The 27,270-nt window shown below is 42.4% G+C and overlaps 1 protein-coding gene and 1 long non-coding RNA gene across 2 annotated transcripts in view; both read right to left on the reverse strand.

The window, feature by feature from the left end:
* LOC118658858 overlaps positions 1-27,270 on the reverse strand; it is a 229,271-nt gene that overhangs the window by 13,796 nt on the left and 188,205 nt on the right. The gene's annotated exons all lie outside the window — the stretch shown is intronic.
* LOC118658857 (28S ribosomal protein S33, mitochondrial-like) lies at positions 4,886-5,581 on the reverse strand. The gene has a single exon (XM_036314631.1). It carries the CDS (start codon positions 5,525-5,527, stop codon positions 5,207-5,209), a length of 321 nt encoding a protein of 106 aa, XP_036170524.1. The 5' UTR covers positions 5,528-5,581; the 3' UTR covers positions 4,886-5,206.

A 27,270-nucleotide genomic window follows, 5' to 3' on the forward strand; every position in this document is an offset into this window, starting at 1 on the left:
TGTTCTCTGTGTCCATGGGCTATGCATATATGTTCTTTTTGTTGTTGTTTTTAATATGTTTTTATTGATTTGAGAGAAAGAAAGAAAGATCAATCCGTTGCTTCCTGTATGTACCCCAACCAGGGATCAAACTTGCAACCTGGGCATGTGCCCTGACCAGGAATTAAACTGGCAGCGTTTTGGTGAACAGGACGACCCTCCACCTGAGCCACACCAGCCAGGACATGCATATATGTTTTTTGACTGTTCGCTTCACCTTTTTTCACCCAGTCCCCTACACATCTCTCTCCTCTGACATCTGTCAGTCTGTACCATGTATCCATGTCTCTGGTTCTATTTTGTTCATCCGTTTATTTTGTTCGTCAGTTTATTTTGTTCATTAGATTCCACATGTAAGAGAGACCATATGGTATTTATCTTTCTCTGACTGGCTTACTTCGCTTAGCATAAAAAAAAAAAAAATCATGCTTAGAGGTCTGTGGGCCTGCAAGTGACCAAAAATAGACCTTTTATTCTCAGTGGAAGTGGAGTTCTTGGGGTGCTGAGGGGAAAAGAATTTCCTGAGGCTGCCACAGGAGGATGGGGTTTCATGGAAGGTTTCATTGATGATGTAAAACTAAGGGAGTTCCCCTCCAAGGTCCTATCTCTGTCTGTCCAATGTTGTCTTCAGCAGGGCTAGAATTAAGGCCACAGCCCAGAGCAGTGGTCGGCAAACTGCGGCTCGTGAGCCACATGCGGCTCTTTGGCCCCTTGAGTGTGGCTCTTCCACAAAATACCACGTGCGGGCATGGATGTAAAGTGCGATTGAAACTTCGTGGCCCATGCGCAGAAGTCGGTATTTTGTGGAAGAGCCACACACAAGGGGCCAAAGAGCCGCATGTAGCTCGCGAGCCGCAGTTTGCCGACCACTGGTAGAGTTTCTACTCCATATTAAAGTCCAGTCCAGTCCAGCATCTGGCTAGCTTAGCTTGTGTTTCCACCTGTAGTCCATTGCATTTGGGGTGCACATAGCCATGGGCCATGTGCCTGCTTAAGGCTACACTGCAGGCGAGTGTGGGTCATGGAGCAAGAGAGAGTAAGGGGGAACCAGAAGGAAAGGGAGAGAGAACTCTTTGTCTGGGGATTTTACCATTCCAAGATTTCGCATGCTCGCAGTAGCTTCCAGCCAATGATCCTTTATCCCAGGCTAGATTGACAAGCAAGCACCTTTCCAGCGTTGCCCCTACTTCACTGTTGGACACCTTTCCCCAGTGATCTGCAGGGAAGGGGCCAGTTATTTCCTGGCGAGTGTGAAGCTGTAGTTCCTTGGTGAAGTACTGAGATGACCATGCCTATAATGACTGGCCTGCCCTTTGCTCTCTTATTATTAATATTAGTAAACTAGCTAATCACGATAACACTTTGAGGCACTACAGGTGAGAGTCTACAGTGCTCCAGTGCTGGACACCAGCCACACTCCCTTTGTCTTTAAAGCGTCACCATTGAAGACCCAGAAGAGTAGACTGTTCTACAGACTTGCCAGAGTGGAAGCCTCACCACAGGACTTGCTGAACACCCGTTTTCCTGGAACCCACCCACTTACTGAATCCGAATCTCCGAGAGTGATGCCTGAGAACACAGTTTTAATGAGCCCTCCGATAATCCTTATGAACTGACAAGTTTGGAAACACTGTTCTACATTATCTCTCAGTTGGCTCTTTCCAAAGTGTGTTGCATTAATGTAGGGATGCTCAGCCCCAGCTGCACAGTGGAGTCTCTTGTGAGCGTCTCCCTCAACCAATGCCCCTGCCCAGACCAATCCAGTCAGAAGCTGGTGGGTGTCCAGATTGGGGGTTTTAAGTCCCACCCACACAGGCATTTTCATTCAGATCTGCAGCCATGATGGAAACCGCTGTGCAACACCCGCTCTGCCAGACCCGCTCTGTGAAGCAAGGGTTCTCAGCTGGGACAAATGTACAGGGCAGTCATCCACATGTCCCTCTCCTGGATTCCCAGTGCCAACTGTCATATCGAAGCCTCTGGAAGTCCTACAACAAAGAATCCAATTTAATTTCATTTAAATCTGCTTAAATTTACTTAAACTGCAAAAAGAACTTGTTTTATTTGCTTGTTTGGTGGCTAGATGTTTTTTACAGAATATGAATGAGCATCCTGTACAATAGGAACGGACTTAAATAAAAGCTGCTTCCCTCTTTTCTGAGTAAAGAAATAGCCTAGCTCTTCCAATGAAATTCATGGCAACTCCTGTACTGCAATTCTACTTCCACTTAACTCCTCATTTCTATTTCTAGTTACTCTCTATTATTTACTATTTCATTACTACCTCTGAATTTTTATATTGGCATTGACTCTCCCAAACTTGATTGTAGGTTCTCCCTCAAGGAATTTAGCTGAGAAAACCCTTCCTTCCCCTTCCCCTTCATTCAGCCTGACTGGGCGGCAGCCCGAAGAGCTAGCCCTGCCCAAGTGCAATGCCCCGTTTCTAAGTTTCACGCAAACATATCCTAGCCATAATTTCTAATATCATGACTTTCCAGGTATCCACTCCGAACAAGGGATGAAAAATGGGAAAGGAGAGATCACTCACGCCCTGGAGGGTCCATGAGAGGGTCCCCAGTGCAGGAAAATTAACACCAGAAGGAGCATCAACCACAATCCCCACACCCATCACTTCCCCAGGCCGGCGATTTCCTAAAGGGGAGCCAAAGGAAGTCATTCACATGCTGGAGGAAAACTAACTGGAAAAAAGTGGACTCCCCACTCAGAGAAAAAGGAGGCAAAGAGAAAAAGAAGCGGTGAATTTTAAATTAAGTTTCTCTCCCACTCACTCTTGGGCAGGATTTCTCCACAACAGCCTCACGGACACTGTAGCTGCATAATGACTGGTTGTGCGCACTCTGGGATCTTCAGCAACATCCCTGGCTCTACCTACTACATGCCAATGGCATGGCCCTCCAAGTTATAATAGTCAAAAATATCTCCAGACATTGCCAAATGTCCCTTGAGGACAAAACTGCCCCAGGTTAGGAACCACTGCTCTAAGGCCCAATTCTTATATGTAAAACATGAAATGTGGCCTCAGTGGAGGAAATAAGAAGTTAAGTCACAAATCTTTTTTCACTATTATTTTACTGTAATTAGATAACAAAAATGGGTAAACATTTTTTAAAAAAATTTCCCAAGATTTTTGTTTCCTATATTTAAAAAAAAAAAAAAGTTAATTACACTCTTTTAAATCTTCCATTGAATGGTGGAGAGCAGCATTTGAGGAGAAGGGAAATATTTAAGCTGAACCTAGAATTTTTCTTAATTATCAAGAAAGTTGGATGATGATGATTTTACCCTATAAAAGTTTAATATATTGCATGCTAAAAAAAAATAACCCAAAATAAAAGGGAAACAAGCTAACATCCAAAATGCATGTAACAAAAATGAATGTTCAACACATGAAGAATCGACTAAATCAATTCTGTAAAAAATGAAAATCACTGAAATTGTGATAGATAACCAGCCAAAAGACACATGCAAATAATTCACAAAAGAGGACCCTCAACAAGCAAATAATAATAAGCGCTGGAAATTTTAAGCATCACCAGAAATCGAGGAAAACTCAATTAAACCCAATTTTTGCCTGTAAAATTAGTATCTTTTTAACTAAGAAGATTCTTCACTGATCAGGCAAGATGAAAAAGACACTCACATACTGATAGAACTTTTTGAAACTAATTTGGAAAAATTTATAATGAACTTCACAAACATTCACTTTGCATAATCTATCCTAAGAAATTAATCCTAATTACTGGAAAAGCTCAAAGATGCTCATTATAAGCATTATCTAGGATAATGATAAACTGCACATCACCTAAATGCCCAACAGGTAAGTACATTGCAGAGGTTACCTTAATTGTTTCATAAATATAGTATTATGAAACAATTAAAAAGTTGCCTAAGAAAAAACAGGTACAAAAATACTGAAAGCATGATTACAACTATATATATTTCCTCACGGGGGCTGGATGGAAACTAACTGGAGGGCCGACCCTGTTTACCTTTGGGAAGCTGGAATACTGGTGACATTTTTCACTCCATCTATTTGGCTTCTGAATTGTTTGTAATGAGCATGTATTACTTCTATAATGGAAAAAGTAAACTCCATAAAAATGATTAACTTTTCTCAAAGTGCAGCTCAATATAGTTTACACATGAAAATAAACTGGCTTCTCAGTCATGGTTTCTCCAGACTGAACTATTTTGAAAACATTCTCATCATATGAAAGTTGATTGCAGCCACAGAGAACTAATCTGCTCTAATTTGAGGGTCATCAACCTCAACCACATAAACAGCCAGAGCCAGAAGGGTCTGGAAGCCTTAAGACCTGATTTTTGTCCCTTCCCTACCCACATATTTTCAGTGAATACACCCAACAGGATCTTCTCCACACATCAAGAGAAAATTCCACAGGGGAAGGTAACATCAAGTGAACTCATTCACCAAGATAACTAAAAAATATATATAAATAAATAAAGCCATGAATACTCAGTATCCCTTCCTCATTATTGAAGCCTGATCAATAATATTTATTATTACTCTGTTCCCTTTACCATATCAGATTCATGATACATAAGAAAAAAAGCAAAAGGCATGAAAAGATGTCCATTCTGAAATAGATAGTGATATAATTAGGAAGTAGAGAAACTATAGACAGATAAATGATAGATAATCATTTATTTTCAAACAATATAAGTCAGAAATACATAGAATTTAGGAACTGGAATGTGTTTTTTTACATTTAAAAATGTTTTTATTGATTTTTAGAGAGAGGAAGGGAGAAGGAGAGAAACACTGATGAGTGAGAGAGCAACATCATCAATCCATAGCCTCCTCCATGCCCTCCACTGGGGATTGAGCCTACAACCAGGAATCCAACCGATGACCTCTTGGTTCCTGGGTCAGTGCTCAGCCTCTGAGCCACACCGGCTGGGCTGCATTCATTTCTGTAGGGAATGTGGTAAACCTCAGATTACAAAACCAAGGCCAAAATAACTTTGCAGAATTAGAATGTGGTCAAGAAGTCAGTCACACTTTAACTGGATCAGACTTCAACACGGAGCATTTGTGCTCCTCATCCAACATGGGGAAAGAGAATAAATACTCTTGCTTCTGCTCTGTTGTGGAGGAGGAAGTTTCTCTCCGCACTGACAAACACTATTTCTTTTTTGCTGCTCTTTTTCCTTCTCCTTTCCTTGGTTTCCCCTTTCCATGAAGTTTCTTCAGACGTCTCTGCTTATCCTTGAAGTCCTGATGCTCGTCTCTGTAGAGGCCATAAAAACGCAGTATCCCCATGAGCGCAAAATAGGAGTTGTGATTTGGATACCAGTCATATGTCCCCTTCCTCTTGGCCAAAGGCAGCTCGCTAAACAGTTTCACCACTTTCATGGATTTGGAATCAGTAGGCCTGGCAACTTCACCAAATGGCCGGGCACTCAGGCGAGTCATGCACAAGGCATATTCTGAAAGTGAAGACATTTCTGGGGCAGCAAGGAGGAAGAGTCGTGAGTGGTGACCTTCCTCTCCCACGCGCCCTTCCACCAGAAGCTGTATTTTATTTTTTAAATATGTTTTTATTGATTTCAGAGAGAGGAAGGGAGGGGGGGAAGAGAGAGAGAGAGAGAGAGAGAAACATTAGTAATGAAAGAGAATTATTGGATCAGCTGCCTCCTTCGGTTGCACCCCCTCTGGGGATGCAGCCTGCAACCCAAGCATGTGCCCTGACTGGAAATTGAACCATGACCTCCTGGTTCATAGGTTGGCATTCAACCACTGAGCAACACCAGCTTGGCTGGAATGTAAATTAAATAGTAGTCCTACTTCTTAAAATGAAAAATGCCATAGGAAGCCACTGTAGACTAAGCAGGCACAATGGTGGGGATTTCCTTAGAATTGGTCTTAGATTAAATTAAGAAATTAAACTAAGCAGTTAAAGTGGTGAGGCAGTACCATTAGCCATCAAAAGTAGGATTTTTCTCTACATCCCTGACAGATGGTCACCTAGATGAGGTTGGAATTGTTTAAGAATGATCATTGATACCTTTATCCCCATCCCAAATTCCAGGTCATACAAATTTTACTTTGAAAATCTCTCTTGCATCTGTCCTGCCCTTTCCAGTCTCGTCAAACTAGATAAAAATAGTAAGAAAAGAATGGCATTAATTCAGGCAGAAAATGAAGATCTAGGCTAAGGTGGTGACAAAGAGGATGGGGTAGAGGTGAGATAAACTTTAAAAGAAAGTACAGGAAGGCACTAATGACTGATTAGATATAAATAAAGGACTCATGTTTTCTGAAAAAAAAATTTTTTTAAATGGTGCACATGACCTGACAATCATGAAGATACCTTTGAGTTCAATGGGGCAGAATATTTGCTCTCAGGACCAACTCTGAAAATCCATAGAGGGGAGTTTTTAAGAAGAGAGCATGGCTGGGAGTTACAGAATGGGAGTTAGGATGAAAGAGTGGGGAAAGTCAGCAATAGGTAGAAAAGGAGGCCCTCTCTAAGCTTTAAGTGCTAGGTTATTTTCTTTTTCTATTCAAGCATGTTCTCTTCTGCTAGAAAATGCTTTGTTAAACTGATCTGAGGTCGTTCCCATCCTCATGAGAAATCTGGTGCAGTATTTCATCCCAAACATTATAAAGCTTGGCATTAAAAGCTTCGCAGAGTCTATTTTCCCCTGGAGTCAGGTACCGTTTGTCATTTGCTCACACATGCCTGCTGGCAGACGGCTTTATGGCGATTCCCATGGGCAGTGAAGGGGCTGGAGAGCATCCTTCACACAAGACTTCCCACTGAGTCCAGAGGCCGAGGGAACAAGTAGAAAACCCACGTGCCCCATCGTGGCTGCTGGCATCTCCATTTAGGACACAAAAATATGTTGTCTTCTCTTCTCATTGTTCACCAGCATTTATAATTGACCACTGAACAACAACACTTGAAACCTGAGAATAAGGTCGGTATTAAAGTGCTCGTCCCCATGAATCCAAGTATTGTTGTTTTGGGTGCTTGCCCAGAGGGGTGGGGAGTAGTGAGGACAGTCTCAAGGTGAAGACAGAAGCACTGTGGAAAAGGCACAGGTGCAGTGTTTTCACCATAAATACAATGATTACATTTTGGGGGGTGGAGAGGGGGATGTGATTTATGATCAAAAACATTTTTCTATTCAATACAATGGAGGCCAAGAGAAAAGTATTTTCGAAATTAAAATGGAAAAATTCAAGACATTGGTCACTATAGCTAGAGTCATATCGAAAATAGATTCTTTTTTTTAACCTTGGATGATAAGATATTTTTTAAATCCTCAGTGTTTAAATTCGGAAGGAATAAAGGGATGGAGGTGGGCATCAGAATATTTATCTTACTAATTACATTAGCAAATCACAACTGTCTGTTTTTGTAACTATGGCATGCAGTCTAGAGGAGAAATGTTTTGGTCCATAACATAGCTCTCTAATATCCTTTTAAACTACAGACTAAAACTGGATACAACCCCTGTTGGGAGCTGTGGGAAGAGGATAGAGAAATGTATGTTTTCCTACCTTGTGACAGGGAGGAATATAGTGGATAAGTGTAGAGAGACCCTAAGAACAAAACACCCTAAATTAGCAGTTTTATGGTCTCGTGGCCTTGATAGTGGTCAGCTTCACCCTTAGATCGCGTGCCTCGGAGCCATTATAAACAGATCTTTAAACAGGACTTTTCTGAAGCTTCTGGTATCTATTAATGCTATTGATTAAACCTCAATGCTTATTTATATCCAGAATGTGGCTTATGTTTAAAATTTCTCTTTTAAATAAAAACTTTCTGTACCTTCTGGGTCCCACATGTGTAGAAGAATTTTTCTCTGTTCAAAGGGTAACTATGCTATAGGAAAGGCTTCCACTGCTGGGCGCCAAAGGGGGGATTCCTGAACCCCTAGAAGAGGGTTTTTGTGGCAGTCAAACCCGTACCTGCTTGACCTCTAGCACATGTCTCTCTCCAGGTGGCCTCTCTGTGGTGACAAGCTTCCCTAGAGCAGTGGTTCTCAACCTTCCTAATGCCGTGACCCCCTTAATACAGTTCCTCATGTTGTGGTGACCCCCAATTTCATTGTTACAAATTGAACATAATTAAAGCATAGTGATTAATCACAAAAACAATATGTAATTATATATGTGTTTTCTGATGGTCTTAGGCGACCCCTGTGAAAGGGTCATTCGACACCCCCCCCAAAGGAGTCGTGATCCACAGGTTGAAAACCGCTACCCTAGAGGAAGGTCAGCCAGGAACCAGGGCTCCCACCTCCACAGCCCTAAGAGGCCTCTGGAACTCCATGGTTAGCGTTAGAGCACGGTCTTGCCTACCACACACAATGATCTTAGGATTTCAAGAAAATGAAAAGACACTCCCACCTTGGGAGAGTGAGGAGGTAAGAGAACAGATTTCAGACTCAGCATAGCCCATTTCCAAAGGAGAACTCCCACACCTCCTAATGATCAGACAGATTCCCCTGAGCCCCAGAAGAAAACCAGGACTGCCTAGCAGGTTTGGCTCAGTGGATAGAGGGTTGGCCTGTGGACTAAAGGGTTCCAGGTTCAATTCCAGCCAAGGGCACATGCCCGGGTTGCGGGCTCGACCCCAGTGGGGGGCATGCAAGAGGCAGCTGATCAATGATTCTCTCTCATCATTGATGTTTCTATCTCTCTCTCCCTCTCCCTTCCTCTCTGAAATCAATAAAAATATATTTTAAAAAAAAGAAAACCAGGCCTATTCTCAAGGTGTCAAAATACAAAGCAAGATCTAAAAGAAGCTAGTGTCACTCAGAACCACAGCCATCAGAGTTGTGTCTACACACAGGTTTGTTTTACTGGTTGAGTTCATATGACAACCCACATAGGATATTCCAGAAACCCTGCCCTGTGACTTTGGTCCATATTTAAATTATCACAAACAAAAACATCAATAGGTGTAACCTTTCTGGAAGACAATGTGGCAAAAGCCTCCCATTTAGGTATTTTTTCTGAAAAAGAAAAACCATGGATTTATGCAAAGATTTAGCTATAAGCATATTCAAACTGTATTTGTTTACAGTAATGAAAACAACCAAATGACCAGTATTAGGGGACTAAATAAATTCTAGTATATTGATATAATATGCTACGTACCATTTAGGAGTAGCATTGTAGAAGACTATTTAAGGACATAACATGTTAACTGAACAAAAAAAATTATAAAATAATATGAACAATATGCTTCCATTGGGGAAGGCATCATAAAAAGCATAAGTAAGCAAAATTACCAAAATCAAACTCCTCATTGACTTAATATTTTGGGACATTGTGTATACAATGAGTAGGGGCTATTTAAAATAAAAAATGGAACAAAGTTTTTAATTCCTGCTTTTACATTTCAAACGATTAAATATTAATGATCAGCACAGCTGTTGGAAAAGCAGGGAGGAGAGGATGAATATATGTTGTTTTTACATGTGCTTTCTTACTCAATTTCACTTAAATGTAGGGTCATCCCCACTTGAATTGTCCCCTTTTGGTAGATATCGAGGATAATTAGAGTGTATATTAATTTTAAAAGCCCCTGGCTTTTTCTCCAAATCCTTTATTATTGAAACCCTGTGAAAATCAATAAAATCATATTTTAAAAAATGCTTCCATTTACTGAACTGGGTGAATTCTAAAGTTACTTTTTCCCCAGGTGAAGGTGTTGATTTGCATTACCTCAAAAGAATGAGCCAGGTTTGCATCTGCTAGATATTATGCAGTGAACTGTTGATTATCTGTGGAGACAAGGACAGTCCAAATAATAGAAATCCACAGAGAATACCCAAACTTCATTTTAGCCAGAGGTGTCAACAGTTTGCCAGGGTTGTTAGCAAGGAACAAAGCTGATTTCAGTTTTATCTCCTGACTCCCTTCCGTGTGCTTGAGGATTATGCTAATAAGAAATGAAATGACCAGCAGCGGAGGCCGCCCTGGATCATTCCCAGGCACCAGAACTGGTTTCTGATCCATCAAGATTTGGCTGAATTAGAGCACAGACATACAACTGTCTCCCAATAAGTATCCTAAGGATCCTTTAAATATTCATCCTCTAAAAAATTTCATTTTGCCTGACAACATGTTTACTGGAGTTCATTTCGCTTATCAGACTCAGTTCATATGATATCACATCTCTGCCCTACCGGGAACCTCCATATGCAGAATAAACTATGAACTCATTTCTTTGTCACACATTCCTACTAGACAATCAAACTAAAGTCTAAATATGTGTTATTTATAGTAATTACAATTCCACACACCAGATCAATCTATGTAAGCAATATGCAATTAACCTCCAATACAATAGCCTAAAAGTATTAGGATTCTAAGGAAGAAAAATGTGTATAATTTTAGTCGGTATTATCTACAGAATGCTACACTCCCACATATTTACACACACACATAAACCCCAGCACTGGCCATGATGTGATTTAACGGATGCCTCTGACACTCCATCTGTCCATATATCTCATTTGAAATTTGAAATTAAGAAAGCTAAGACAGACCTTATGAGAAAAATCATTTCTCTAAAACTGCTTTGTTTTGAGGGAGTATCATAAATTGATTGACAGGGATGTTAACTGCATTAACTTTTTAAGATTCTTTCAAGCCTTTATCTTTTTGCGAAATAACTATAAATTTAGATTAGTGGTTCATATGGTTTTTTTCCCCCATGACAAATATGAGTAAGATAAATTGAACTAAAACTCTTTGATGCTTTGTCCAATAAAAGCCAGAAATAAGGCCGGCTCAGAGAGCAGATTCCAATATTCCATGTGTGGTGTTGCTTTAAATGTCTTCTATTGCACTGGAGAACGGGATGAAATCCGTCCCTTTCTAGGAGAATTTTTTGTCTTTCTTTTTGCAAAGTGATAAGACTTTCTTTACCAAGTTTATACATAATGTGTTGCCCCCAGGAAAATGTTCCATTTTCACCACAACCTAAGAAAATAGTAGGCATTTTGAAGAGACACTGATTTATGATTTACTGATTTTCAACTCCCTTTATTGAGAATATTGTGAATCTTTGTTACCAATGAAATAAATACATGAATATGTATGAATATTCATATGTATTTCATGAATATGCAATATTGAGCTATATAAACACAATGAAATAATGACAGTGAGAGGCATAATATAATATTGCATGACTATGAACTATTATGAAATACATAAGTAAAAAACAATAGGCATCAATAAGGGCAAAGCTGAGCAATCATCCTCAGTGACCCCTCTTTGTTTTAAGTTCAAGAAACTTACCAACCTCATAAAAATTTCAGGAAAAAAAATGACCAATGTAAATGAATCTTCTTTAGTCCATATATTTGCTTTCTGGCTCAGACTTTCTTTAAGGAATGGGCCTCTCTCTCCCCCTGGAGTCTGGAGGTCTGGTGGCTTTCTTCTGCGTATGTGACTACTTCAAATCAAGCCTCGTGGTCACTTCCTCAGTGTCTCCCACAGGAGGCACAACAAAGACCAACCAATACACTAAAACACTGCACTCTGATTTCTGACATTCACCTCCTGATGAATTCTCCCAATTTTTATTAAATTTTTACAAAGATAAATGCATACTTTCGGACTAGAAATAATTCAATCGGACTTATCACAGTATATTCACATCCTATAAAATCCAGCTTAGACATTTATTGACCTTTCAGGACCTCAAAATGTCCATTATTTTCCAAAAATAAAACTTTCAAAAAGTAGAAGTAGAAAAAAATATATAGCATCCACCTAAATATGAATGAAGGTGCCATATATAGACCACATATGCATCCGGCATTCAATAATCGCTTACTTTAAGAAAAACAAATTCTACTGGTAATTGAAAGGGAAAATTATGTTTTCTATGATAAAAATATGATGCCATTTGATGACGCAAATTTTTCCAGAATAGGCAATGTTCTTTTTTTATTTTTTAAACACTTTCCTTACTCTTTTACCCCATTTCAACTTGGTGCAGCAGTCCTGGACACCAAAAGCTCAAACTCCAAATGGAACATATACCTACCCCAGAACCAACCTGAACTCAGTGCCGGGCCAAAGGCTGGTTCTCTCTCACACACACAGATGCCCAAATCCCCAACTGGTCCTTCGTTCCTCCCGTATCTTGTTCTACAAATGAACTTCTGATTGTTTTTTCTCAATTGTGGGGGGTGGCAGAGGAGAGCTGTGTTTATGCCCCTAATACAACCAGTGTTTCAAAGCCGTTCATTGAGAGCAATGAAAATGTTATTCAATTTAATAATAAAAAGAACTGAAAATATGGTATTTGTGGATCTCATACTGACTTTTGTAAAGAACTTAAAAATTATAATTTTAAAAAAATGAATGAGCCTGGCCAGGTGGCTCAGTTGGCTTGAATGTCATCCCGTACACCAAAAGTTGCAGGTTCAATCCCTGGTCTGGGCATGTATGGGAGGCAACCAATCCATGCTTCTCTCTATATCTAAAAAACAAACAAACAAATAAAACAAACAAAAAGCCACATAGGATTTTAAAAATGAATGAATAAAATGTATATTCTGTGTTCAAAAAAGCTCTTTATACAAGTAAATGTTACCTTAGGTTAAATGTCTACTGCTTCTCTGGCTATTATATGAAGCTAAACTCATTCATATCACATGGTTATTTTAAAGCAACGCATTAAACTAAACTAGGTCCTTTATCTCTGCTATTTCTTTTAAAATTCAAAAAATGTCCAGAGTAAAGAGGAGATAATTGTATAGATTCCCTGTGAAGAATATTCCCCTTGAAAGGCTGTGTCAAAGAGACAAAGAGAAATTTGGAATTGAGCAATGGTCTTCTGATTTCATTAATCGTGTTAGCAATTTGAAAAACGTACACTAAATGGACTTTGGTTATTCTTTCATGAGAATACTTTGGGGCCTGAGATACTTAGATATCAACCTTTTTGCTTTGCTTTACATGAAAGCCAGACTGAAAACACTCTAATGCAGTAATGGCGAACCTATGACATGCGAATTCATTTTTTTTTTTTGGTTGATTTTTCTTTGTTAAATGGCATTTAAATATATAAAATAAATATCAAAAATATAAATCTTTGTTTTACTATGGTTGCCAATATCAAAAAATTTCTATATGTGACACGGCACCAGAGTTCAGCTAGGGTTTTTCAAAATGCTGACACGCCGAGCTCAAAAGGTTCGCCATCACTGCTCTAATGAGACATCGATCTTGCTCTTTCCCCCAAAAGTCAACTTCTTAAGAGAAAAATCTGAAAGATCTCCTTTGCTGCCCTTTCTATCCTACGGGCTGGACAACCTGCTGCTGTCCCCTCTGTTCCCTCCAGCTGCTCTCACTGATGTTACCAGTGACCACCTAATGACTACTTTTTTTTAGTATATTTCAGTCCATATCTTTGTCACATAGGCTGACCCTGTCCCCATCATTCATTCCTCAAGAGCGCACCAGTGCGACCTTCTCCATAAAGCCTTACCCAGCCACGCCCCAGTGGCGACCTTGGGCATCCCATCCTGGAGCAGCTGTGCATGTTCTCAGAGGATCTCCATGCAGCAAGGCACCCATTGGTTTGTCTCCCCCACTGACTATGAGCAATGCCAGTGCAGGGGTTCCAGCCTTATTTATCTTTATATGTATACCACATCACCTACCCTGTGTCTAGATCTGGCTGACAAAGTATGCTACTTTTCAATCTCAGGAAGTACAGCCGAAAGCCCTGGCCATGCTGCATGGGAGTTCTACCCCAGGTTCATATGCTTTATTTGGTCTATTCTATTTGATGCATCACTTCTCATCACTCCAGCAAAGTTCTCACCCATTCATTCCTCATCCCTACCTCGGTGTCAACAAACACCTCCAGGCTCCTTCTGTTCCTGAAATGGAGCCGCAACAGAAGCGAAGGTGGCAAGGGCACAGGGAGGACAGCCTAGAAATTCTCCAAGATGAATCCACCTTTCCTGCCTCCTTCCCCTTCCCTGTGCATTTTCATCTCTTTCAGAGGCACTGACACCTCCTCACCATCTAATCAAGACAAATCTTTCATGCGGTAATTAAAATACTGCGCATCTTCCAGGGGAACAGAAAAAAAACAAAGGCTGGGCCAATTAGCTGACTGTGCCAAAGAGCATGCCTCTCCCCCTTCAGCTCTCATCCTCTCCCTCTCCCTCTCCCCCTTCAGCTCTCATCCTCCCTCTCCCTCTCCCCCTCCCTCTCCCTCTCCCTCTCCCTCTTCCTCTCTCTACCCCGCTTCCTTCAATGGCTTGCTTTTAAGTATTTTCACAGGAAGGAAAACTTCATTCTGCTGAAAGGTAAAAATCTGAACAGACACTTAGACTAGGAAATAGTTTAATTGAATTTCATATGAAAAATGCTTAGGACTGTTTAAGGCAAACGTCAGGTTCCCTGTTCCCCTGCTCGGCGGGAATTGCATTAGGCAAGAAACTCGCTAATCTGTTATTGTCAGGTTAGAAGAGAATATTGCATTAGCATGCAAAAGGACACAGGCCAGCAATCCAGGGAACTGCAGGCCTTCCCAGAACGAGGACTGCAGAGCAGAGAGGTACACTGTACTAGTAATAACTCCAAAGTTGGAAAATGCACTTGTACCTCGGGAGGCTGTGTGTGTGCCTTGATTGCATTAGCGATACTTACAGTATTATTCAGTATATTCATTTCTATTGTATTAGTTTTTGCACAGTCTGTAAAAGGCCAGTGTTTTATTTGGCTTCCTGAGCCACCTGTCTTTTCTACAACATCCCCTACCAGCACCTTCGAGCATTAGTGTTCAGGTTTTCTAAAATCTTTTAACTATTGATGGCTGCCAGCAGTCAAATTAAATTCAAAGGGTTTAGTATAGCTCCAGGTTTTCGCTATATAATTTACTAAGAATGCCCAAAGCACTTGCAATCTAATTTGCAGTTCAGCAATGAATACTGTTTCCTAACGAAATCTGCTTGAAATTTCCTTTTGAGGCTCCAGAAAATATACACTTGTGACACCTGAGTGTCTTCCTTCTGGCACTGAAAAAAAAAATAAAACCTGCCAAGAGAGAAAGATACACCTGTGCAAGGAAGCATAGGAACAGGTATCAAGAGAATGGATTTGCTTTTATTGTCAGGTTATCTGGGCCAGTACAGCCACTCTCTATTTTTTTTTTAATTTAGGTGTGTGTTTTTTCAATATCACCTAAGTCCAATATTAGCACTATATTTATTACCATTTCACTAGCAACCAGTATGGGCCTATATCCCAAATTTTAGCAATAGATAGATAGATGATAGATAGATGATAGATAGATAGATAGATAGATAGATAGATAGATAGATAGATAGATACCACTGCACAAAAACCCAGATCCCTGTCACAGAGATGGTACTCTCCACTAAAGGAGGCCATAGAAATAAAATTATCAGGTTGAATTAACATAACACATGGTATAATTTCAAAGCCCACTGAAGAAGTCAGAGATTCTGGCTATACCCACAACAGCGCTCATCACTCACCATCAAGCCAACTAAATGTAACTCTAAGAATCGAACATTAACATATACATTGGAAAGAGCCACATTCCTATAACCCTAATGATCTAAATCTAAGTGTGGATCCCGACCTTTCACTTCCCACTCAATAGACCCTCTCCATCTCCTAGTAAACTCTATAGTTTATAACATTTGAAAATACCAGTGGGAAACATTTTTCATGTTTTTAAAGCCTACCAACATAGCCCTCAAAAGGAAAACAGAGGCATCTGGAGGCGAAAGGAGGAGAGTCCTGAGACTGGGTAACACTCCCCCAGCTCACACCCCCGTCTGCACCCTGTCCTCCCATGCGGCCTTGAAGGGTCCACACGGATGGCAGAAAATGCAACAAAGGCGAATGCCACAGTGTTTTGATTTTTCATTTTGATTGCAATGGAATAAAAAAAACCTCAAAACTAACCTATTTGATAAAAATGAAAAGGAATCTGCTATTCAAGCATCCCCTTTCTCCCCACTCCCATCTGAACCTGTCCCCACCCTCTTCAGCTCATAACAAGAAACCGTACTTATTTGCAGAGCAACAGACAGAAAATTAATGTAGTCAGCCATTCACTTTCCAATTAATTTAGTGAAGCAGCAACTAAATAATCCAATTCTATTAAGTCTGAACATAAAAATATCAGCTGCATAGCACTTAGTAGAAATAAGAGGAGGTAGAGAAGTAACTGGCATTTTAAATACCTTTTATGTTGGACACTTTGCTAGGCCCTTGCACACATTCATTTTCATCCTTACAAAAACCCTGAGAAAAATGTATTATCATAATAACAAAAGGCTAATATGCAAATGGTTGTCACACTGTGATGCTGTAACAACCGATCAGCAGGGACCTGAGGCTGCATGGTGCCAGGCCACCCGGGCACTGGGATGGGGGTCCTGAGGCCATGCCCCCACCCCTGCAGGGCTTGACGAGGGATCTGAGGCTGCGCCCCCCCCCCCATCTGGCGGGGCTTGATGGGGAACCTGAGGCTGTGCTCCCCACCTGGTAGGGCTTGACAGGGGTGGGGCTGACCGGGTTTCAGTCTGGTGTGATTTTGAGGCACACATGGGTGGGCAGGGACTTGACTCTGGGTCCCGTGGTGCGCCCCAGACTCTGACAGGAGGGAGATTTTCATATACATTTTATTAATTTTCTTTCATCTATGACACTTCTATTATAGAGAAAGGGCAAATAGCAATATTAAAATATTTTCTCTAATTCCTTTTTAATGTGCACAAATTTTGTGCACCAGGCCACTAGTTTTATATAAACTCTCCTTATGAAGAAAATTTCATTAACTTCACAAAAGCTCACAAAACAAGTGTGTGGCAATGCTGGAACTGTATCCATTAGATGAGGGTCTATACTTGATCCTGTTAAGAATTCTGTTCCAGCCCAGCTGGTGTGGCTCAGTAGTTGAGCATCAACCTATGAACCAGGAGATCACAGTTTGATTCCCGGTCAGGGCATATGCCTGGGTTGCAGGCTTCAACCCTAGTGTGGGGTGTGCAGGACATTTCTATCTCTTTCTTCCTCTTCCTTCCTCTCTGAAATCAATAAAAAATATTTAAAAAAAAAAAAAAGAATTCTGTTTCTTTTTGTTTAACTTTTCTTTGCTGTCACCTTATTGTTCTCTAGCTCTCACAATCCTTCACTTCTTGAGAAATAGCTTAATCTGCATCCCTTCCTTTCCTGGTTTCAGCATCCTTTTCCTTTCTCCACTGACTTGCTGAGGTCTCCCAAAGATCCGGGCAGGCAAGTTGACAGAGAGACTGACTTGATGGGAATTAATGAATCGTGTTTAATGTAAAATTAATTCTGAATACAGATTGTTACATTTGATGGGTGCTTCTCATGTGCATTTCTGATCGGAATAGCTTTACAGAGGACTAAGTTCCAATGAACCCCCACAAGATGTAGACTGTATGTGTCAGACATCTAAAAATTCTTGAGAAAGCAATTATACTGAGTGCTGTCTAATAATAAATCCAAAGGGACAGCTCAGATACAAGTTGCCTTTCCTCCCAATGCCACCCGCACCTGACTCTGCACAGCAATCCCTGCTAGACTCTCTGCAAAAGAACAGATGTTCTGCTTGGGCTGAGAAATCAACAGTTACCATTCATATGTTCCAAAAATGCAAGGGCCTCGCACTGCTGTTTTAAGGATGCTAATTAATTCTACCCCTTATGTTCCAATATTCTTGCAGTTTCAATCAATTGCATTCTCACGGGACTTGGGTCCCAGGATCTCTTCTGGAGGCCTATGGGGAAAAACAACAGGAAATGTACATCTCACTGACCCAGGGGAAGAAAAGGATCAATCTAATATGCTCTGATTCTATTTCTCATAGCGTTCTCATCGCCATCCCCTCTGAGGGATTGATCGGAAAAGGTAGTCACAGCCCAGATGACAAATTTAATTGAAACAATGCCTAGAGACACCTTTGTCATATGTTTTTTTTTCACTTATTGGTAATTCAAACACAGACTAATTTTGGAAGCAGCATAGAGCTATTTCCAGGTCTGTTCCTGGTCGGGGGAGTCTTTCTTATTTGCTTGCTTGCTTGCTTGTTTTTATATTTAGTGTTGATTTGCACAACACCCAGCTATGGGCATGGTAAAAATGCAGGTTCCCGGGCTTCAGAGCCCACAGATCGGTGGACCTATGAAAGTAGCAGGGTATATGCTCTCTTTAAATAAATGCCTTATTCTGAGGCAGATGGTCCAGGCACCTCAGGACAGGCCATCATCCTAGTGCACTCCTCAGCACGAGTGCATCACCTTTACCCCAGATGACAGAGCTCAAGCAGGAACGGTGCCGTGGGGCTAACATGGTATAAAGTCTTCATTCCATTGGCATTAGCAGACTCTGCCCTGCCCCCGGCCCTGCAGACATCCTTCAACCAGAGTTTCCCACAGTCTCCTGGGGTTTGAATCGCCTGGGGATGGTGATAGTCCCTGATACCCGGGATGGAGTCCCGGGCCTTGCTTTTCTAACAAGCACCCTAGGTGAGCCTTGTGCACCCTGAAGTTTGATGGCTGCTACATAACACCAAACAGGCAAGCCCAGGGGGAGAGCATCAGCCGAGGAGCCCACCACCCCAGGTCGGAATCCAAGATGTTTTACTTACAACTGCCTGACATGAGCAAGTTCCTTAACCTCAACTTAGTCTCTCTGAGCTTTAGTTCTCTCGGCGCTCAATCTGAAATAACAGTGTTACCTTCCAAGTAGTTGTGAGAATTAACTATGATAATGTATGTCAAGGTATAGGCACAGAGTAGTAATGTGAGAACAGTGCGCGCAAGGGGTTTCTGGTTTGTGTTCGCCGCACCCCTCCCCCCCACCACCCCCGTCTGAGGAAGAAGCCTGGGACCTTCCCAAATTGTTTGCACACGTGGCATCTTGCTGAAGAAAAGCTAGGGTGTTACTTTTTGTTTTAGGAGAGTCTGGGCGGGGTTAGGGAGAAAGGAGGGAGAAATGAAGGGCGCAGAGAAGGTATTGATGGGACTTGTTCCTGTCCTGCCATCTGACTTCAGGAGGAACCGGGGCTATGGTCTGAGAAAGCTGTTTTCTGATGAGTCTTCTTGTGACTGTAAACCCACGTCATGAGGTTTTAGGCCCAAGTGATAAAGGGAGGCAAAGAAATGGGGAGAGATCCATTCCCCACTTCTGGGTGGGACCCGTGCCACTCTGAACCTGAGTGGGCATCATGAGGAGATGAGAAGAAGCACTTGGCATAAGTGCCAGGGGCCCTCCCAGCCGCCACCATCAGAAACAGCAACAGAAAGGCCCCCTCGGACAGCTTTGAGGGGTGGGGATGTGGAGGTGACCACGGAAAGCAAGAAAAGCTGCCCAGCGCTGCTTATTTCTAAAGCTGGAAATTCAGGAGTCAGCACACCAGACTTCACGGGGGAACCCCACACACACCTGGAGAGGCATTCGCAGGGGAGCTCCATGCCCTGCGGAGAGCTGAGGCCCCGGGGCAGGAACTCTGGGCTCCCTCCCGGCCGCACAGCGCACTGCTCTGCACCCACAGGAGGGTGAGCGGTCACAGTAACGGTCTTCATTAGAAATGCCTGTTCGTGGTTCCAGGAAGGACCGGCCAAGCAACAGCACAGGGAAATAACTATCCTTTCTTCACCAGAAGTAAATGCCAAAATAAAAGCTCAGGTGTTGGTAACTACCACTCCACGTGGGCTTAGTTGTCACTGACCTCAAATAAATGATTTTAACTTCTCTATGATACAGTCTTCTCATTCATGAGGAGAGAGCTGTACTGGACAGCGGCTCCCAAGGCTTGATAGATGAAGATCAAAATAGCTCAAGGTGATAGAGAGCATATAATAGAGCCAAAAAATTCAGGGTTTAGTCTACAGCTGATGGTCTAATAATGCAGCCGTCTGTGAATTCTATCGTATTCAGACAGGTGGCAGGAAGAGCACAGACACTCTCTGTGGGTTTGCTCTGCCAATAACGAGCTGAGTGACCTTGAGCAAGTCCTTTAAACTCGGTAAGCCTCCCTTTCCTCCTCTGTAAAGAGAAGAGGTCTGTGAGGTCTGTTTGTCCCCAGAGTTCCAGGTAGAAGATGTCAAGTTGTGAGAAGAGCGACTAGAAATACAATCTCCTCGTGAGGCCAAGGGAGTTGCATCACCCCGCACTCACCAGAATCCAAATGTTGACTGAGCTCTTCTGTAAGCAAAAAGAAACCCCGAGAAGCCTTGTCAGGCATTTGTAGTCATTGGGCGGTGCAGATTAGAATGTGTCTATTGTCAGCATCCCCAGATGTTTGTAGCACTTGGGTGTGTGGTTAAAAAGTTAATGTTTCACTTAATGAGATGCATCCAGGCCCCCTTCTGGCATTAAGGCCACAGTGAAGAGGGAAAGAATAGGACAGCTTGTCTCATAGAGAGAATGACACCCTGTCGTCAGCAGCTTAGTGTCCACACCAGCCATTTGAGTTCAACGCTCAGTGTTCATGCTTTGGTTCATCAACAAATATTGACTCACTTAACTTTCCTAAGTGAGACACTGTGCAAAGGAGTGGAAAATGCAGATACCACCCCTGCGTTCCCTGAATGTGAAATCTAATTTGCAGGAGATGGGTATCCAAGCATAATAAATAATAATAATTAATACTGAATAATAAAACAAGATAGTATATCACAAGTGTCACATATTCCAGGCAATAAGTGCCACTGGATTTTTAATTTGTTCAATTTCTTTCTTCAGCTGATTGAAACATTAATTCTAGACAGAGTACTTCAAGGTTTCACCAGTGAGTGTGGAATTTGAGCTGGAATGTAATGCATGAATGTAAAGGGAGGAGCAAACTGGAGGAGGCTCACTCTAGGCAGGAAAATGGGCATCAACAAAGGCACTAAACTGGAAAAATCAAAGCAACCAGAACAGAAGAGGTTATATCTTGCACTACTCCTCAATGTGGCAACCACCTATAGCTTCCTACTCACTATTTCTATACCTCACAAAGTGGATCCCATCAAGCCTACCATTATAAACAGCCCCTTGAAGCAAATGGCTTGTTTCTTTAATCAGAGTTACTCATTTCATTAATAACAAACTATAGTTTAGATGTCTATAGATCCAATCTTTTCACTAACACAAGAAGAAAAGATAGACCTTCCCATTTTTGTTCACAACTAGTAAGGATAGAAGTGTGTAGACCCCACTAACCTCTTAACTTTAGGAAGATCTTCTACCTTCAGCTAATACAATAGTGTTCATTCACAGTAAAGCCATCAGGACATGTCAGGAGTGTAGTGGCAAAAAGCTGAACCATGGGAATTCCCCGTGTAAAACGTGTTGATAAATATTGCAGCCATGTTTGGTTTATCATACTTACGTATCACTGAGCATGTAAGAAATCTTGTTAGCCATTAGCCATACCATGTTCCTACCATGAACTTTCTTTGCAAATCATAAAGACTTAAATCCTAACCTCCACAGCACCAGATGCTGGGAAATAAACTCAGGACTAACACCAACTGGAAACATAAACGTCAGGGTGAGCAACTATGTTCATAGAAAGAGACAGCCGTTGTAGCACACGCCCAGCCTTAACCACTCTCACAACTGAGTTGAATTCATCCTGTTTTAATAAGTGTTAGCCTATAATAATCCTCATTATTTTATATCTTTCAGCAGTTTGAGTATTTGAAATCACAAAAAGCACTTTACAAATAAATTATCTTCTTTGCAAGGTTTCTATTTCAATGACCTTCTCTAACACAGCAGGTCTATTATTTTAAAGTTTCGTGTCTGTTCTTTCACCTTATACATTCCACCCTTGGACAAGATTTTCTCAATTGGCAGTTTTTATATTTCAACATATTAGTAGAACAAATTTAAATAAAATCCTCCACTTGTATTATTAATTAGCATTTGGCAACAGGCCTGATTAAATGCCCTTGGCAGCAAAATGATTTAAGTATCTAAAAGGTTATTTTTACCATTTATTAAGAATGCCTGTAACAGAACTATTACCATCAACTTCTCAAGGGGACTCTGCAGAGTCTGGTGTGGTTCTTAATGCACCTCTCCTGGTGGGGTTCAGTACCTGGCAGTCAGCAAGGTCAGTTTTTCTAACACATAGGAAAAGCTTATCTGAATAAGAGAGATGTTTTTATTGATTTTTAGAGAGAGAGAAAGAAAGAGGGAGAGAGAAACATCAATAGGAGACCAGGCATCAATCAGCTGCCTCCTATCGGGGATCAAGCCCACAACCCAGGCAAGTGCCCTGACCTGGAATTGAACTGTGACCTCCTGGTTCTAGGTCAATGCTCAACCCCTGAGCCACACAGGCCGGGCCAATCTGGGTTTCTTTAGTAATACTCTTAGGAAGAAAAAGAGAAAAGAAAAAAGGGGGAATCTGTATTTCAAGAAGACCTTCAGAAAAGAAGGAGAAACTAGAAGCTTCCAGGATGAAATATGAGAGGAAACTACACAACATAATGCGTTTAACACTGAAAGAGCCTCAAACTCCAGGGAATTGCTCATAAATGTAACCCACCACCACTTTCGATCATAGATACACTGGCTACTTTTCTAACATAATTCAACAGTAAACGAGGTGAATTTTTAGAGTATGTATGTGTGTGAAAGAGGCTTAAAAGAATTCTCTGACACTAGGTTTCTGTAAACGCAGACAGTAGATTGGTCCTCTGCAGTAGATTGGTCCCCTTCATCCTGAAAAATGTCCCTCAAATTATTTACAGGTACTTCATTTTCTTAAGTTTTCTTAGTGCTACTAAAAAGAAACAGCCCAGAGAAGCATCACTACTCTTTTCCATGGAATACTAATGGTAAAAGCCTCCGAAAAATACATTGGCTTATGTACATTTCCTCTGAGCTGGAAGGGAGAAAGATAGAGGAGGATCTTTGCTGAGGGCCTACCATAGGCCAGCTGCTGTATTAAGCACATTACATGTACTATCCCTTTTAATCCTTACGACAACCCTGCAAATCAGAATTAGTAGGAATCCTATTGCTATCCTATCTAATAAAAGAGAAACATGGTAATTGGCATACGACCGCTACCCTTCCCATTGGCTAATCAGGGCGATATGCAAATTAACTGCCAGCCAAGATGGCGGCCGGCAGCCAGGCAGCTTGAAACTAACATGAGGCTTGCTTGCTTCAGTGACGGAGGACTCCAACGTTCCCCGCCTGCCTTGCTGGCCTCTGAGCCTGCAGTTTAAGAAACATTGTAACAAATATAGAAGCTAAACAAAACCCCAGAAACCTGCTTTCAGCGAGCCCGGGATCTCAGAGCTGGAGTTATACATTGTTTCGATTATAGAACTGAAACAAATCAGATACCTTCTTTCAGCAGCAGAGGCCTCAGAGCTGGAGCCAGAGCTAAACCTGGCCCAGAATAAAAAATAAAAATAAAAAAAGGAGCAGTTGGGAGCTTCAGTCCCAGCCTGAAAACACCCCTCAGCCCCTCACCCAGACTGGCCAGGCACCCCAGTGGGGACCCCCACCCTGAAGGGTGTGTGACTAGCTGCAAACAGCCATCATCCCCTCACCCAGGCTGGCCAGGCACCCCAGTGGGGACCCCCATCCAGGATATCCTTCAGGGCAAACCAGCCAGCCCCACCCATGCATCAGGCCTCTGTCCTATATAGTAAAAGGGTAATATGCCTCCCAGCACCGAGATCAGCGGAGCCGAGAGGCTTCCCGGCACCAGGATCAGCATGACAGGGGGCAGCACCCAAACCCCCTGATCACCCTGCAGCTCTGTGTGTGACAGGGGGCGGGGCCACAACCTCCCTATCCGCCCTGCTCTGTCTATGATAGGGGAAGGCGCCCCAACCCCCTGATCAGCTCTGCTCTGTGCCTGATAGGGGGGAGCTCCCCAACCCCCTGATCGCCCTGCAGCTCTGCATGTGACAGGGTGCAGCGCCTCAACCCCCTGATCGGCCCTGCTCTGTGTGTGACAGGGTAGAGCCATAACCTCCCTATCGGCCCTGCCCTGAGTGTGACAGTGGCGGCGCCCCAACCCCCTGATGGGCCCTGCTCTGTTCGTGACAGGGGGTGGCACTGCAACCTCCCCATCGACCCTGCCTTGAGTGTGACAGGGGGCGGTGCCCCAACCCCCCAATCGGCCCTACCCTGAGCGTGACTGAGGGTGGCATCGCAACCTCCCAATCTGCCCTGCTCTGTGCATGACAGGGGAAGGCGCCCCAACTCCCCAATCGGCCCTGCTCTGAGCCCGACCAGGGGCTGCACCTAGGGATTGAGCCTGCCCTCTGCCACCTGGGAGCAGACCTAAGCCAGCAGGGCGTTATCTCCCGAGGGGTCCCAGACTGCGAGAGGGCTCAGGCCAGGCTGAGGGACCCCCCCTTCCCCCCCGAGTGCACAAATTTTTGTGCACTGGGCCTCTAGTTTTAGAGATAAAAGAATTGGGAACCAGAGAGGTTTGCCAGTTTCCACAGTGCTAACTAGCCATTAGTGGAAGAAGGATCTGAGCACTGGTCAGTTGGGAAAAATAAAAGTCTTTGCTCACCCACTGGACTGACCACACAGCGTCCTCTGCAAGAGGAAGTTTTGGAAACGGGGACATATATAATACTTTCAACAATAAAGAATTTTTTTTTTAAAGTGGGCGTTTCAATAAAACCACCGCATACTCATTCTGGGCCACCAATTCAATCGCTGTGACCTTCACTGTACCTAACTGAAGGGGGCTGCCAGTGACCACCACCTGGCTTCTCTCCCATAACCTGCACTCAGGAAGTCATGTTCACACCCCTGCGTCATGCTATTTGCTTTTTTGGTAGCTCTCTCACGAAGCAAGTATTTCCTGTTGTATACATGTTATATTTGTTGGTATTTACGTTGGCAATCTCATCCACTAACAACAACATCAGATTGTATCTTATTTTTCTCTACAGTCCCTGACACGGTGCCTTGCAAACTGATAGTAAATGGTTGATGAATTGAACTGAAGTATACTGAACTGAAAGGGATTGTCCTGAATTATAGGATAAGGCAGCAGCACAGATCTTTGATTCAAATAATTATTGAACACACCAACTGTGTACCAGATGACATTGTATTTCTTAGTAACATCCTTGGCATTTAGTTTTTCTACATCTCAAATAGTAAATGAAACCTCACTGTTTGCGATGTCATTATGGACCCCTACAACTGGAGATATAATGGCATTTGCTTTCTTAAAGTTTTACCATTTAGAGCTACAAGAGCACTGTAGACAAGCCCCTAGGGGGTTTTCTATGAGATTCTTTCCACCATTGGGAACATGGAAATGTGAACATTTTATCCTAGAATCTTTCCAATTACCAAAATTCATTTCTTGAGCTGCGTGGGGCACGGCAGGCTTGGAGGAAAGTGAAGAATCTGAAACAATATCAAGATGCTGTGTGATTTATTCCCTATGATGCTCAGATTTCCTTTCCACCTTTTGTTAGAGTTCTGTGAACCACACAGTCCCTGAGAAATTTAATCAGCTGGTTTCTGATCCTTCTCCCTTCTTCTCCAGGTGGCCATTGTGACGTGGCTGCTCTGGTTGTTAAGATATGTGAATCCTTGGGGATGTAATTAAGGAGGCACTGAGATGCTTTCATCAAAGGACAGTTCATCTGCCACAGCTCTGCTGCTGTTTGCGCAGGTTAACTGCTTGGCAGTCCTTTCATGTCCCGGAGTCAATCTGTGTTTAAAGGATGGAGGTGAGTGGGCAGGACGGGGCAGTTTATCTCTGCTGCCTTCTCATTTATTATCGCCTTGCTCTCTCGCATGGCACTACCGCAGCTGATCAAAATCAGGGACCACATATCACCGGCGTCGGTGGGATGAAAGGCAAAAATACACTCTTTGTTCCATCTACATAAGAGTATTTAAAATAATCGTGGCAATAAATCTGATGGAAATACCCAAACATAGAAATGGCTTATTCCAGAGAAGGAATTACTGTCTTCTTTTCTTTGCTAGCTTCCGGCGGCAGTTACAGACATCTTTCCAACATATGAATATTCTCCATTATCAGATCAGCCTGTAAAATGGTGCCAGTCCCCACACTCCGCCCGTAGCCCAATGCATCTGCACTTGATTTCAAACAGGGAACGGCCAGTTCTCAGCAGGAGACGTGCAAGTCTATTCTACTTCCTGACATAAGGCCATAGCCCCTTGAAAGACTTCAGCATAAAGATGCAATACTCAAATAGCATTCATCCAACTTGTGCTTTCTCTCTGTCCATTCTAAAATTCAACACACTCAACATCTATTCGGTGCCTATCATGTTCTTATAGGGCCAAAGTGAGAAGCCAGAAAAATAAGAATGGAAGAGACAGAGGCAAATGGACAAGGAAAAATGCGACTCTGAAAGACACCCAGCAGTGGTTCTCAAACTTCCTAATTCCACGACCCTTTATACAGTTCCTCATGTCGTGGTGACCCCCAACCATAAAATTATTTTCATTGCTACTTCATAATTGTAATTTTGCTACTGTTATGAATCATAATGTAAATATCTGATATACAGGATGTATTTTCAGGGGTCGCGACCCGCAGGTGGAGAACCACTGCAAGATTTTTCAAAGTACCAGAAATTAGACCACGGAAATCAAACAGCAGCAAAAATATGAAAGCAGAAATGTCTTCATCCATTGAAAAGACATGACAAGTTAGTCAACGTAAACGTGACAGCCTAGGACCTTTAACACAGAAAACTTGAAGCAAAAAAATCTGTGCCAGGAAGACAGATGGAATTCATCATTCCTTTACAGTTTCCTGAAATACACAGGGTTTTGCCAGCTGTCCCTGTGAACTATGAGAGCAATATCACTTAACGTGGTCATTAAACGCAAGAGCTGGAACATGTATAACTATACATAAGCAGCATAAGTCTGCTGAAAAACACCCAGGACAGCTCAAACTTTGCTGGAAGACTGAACCAGAAGAGTTGTACGGGGCTCCCACCCAGTTCTGAAAAGCCGCCTGTTCCATCTAAAGCTGTTGAGAAGAGACTCCAAGCCCTGGCTGAGCATCCTTCCATAAGCAGGTGATTGGGAAAGATTCAGGAGAGAATGGCAATTCCCAAGTCAAGAGATGGGACATGGGCTCCATTAAATAGTGAAGGTGGTGGGGTACAGAGCTCAGTGGGGGAGGGTTAAGTGACCTATCCACTTTGAGA

The sequence above is a fragment of the Myotis myotis genome, unplaced genomic scaffold (assembly GCF_014108235.1).
Source record: "Myotis myotis isolate mMyoMyo1 unplaced genomic scaffold, mMyoMyo1.p scaffold_m19_p_6, whole genome shotgun sequence".
Classification (NCBI taxonomy): Eukaryota; Metazoa; Chordata; class Mammalia; order Chiroptera; family Vespertilionidae; genus Myotis; species Myotis myotis.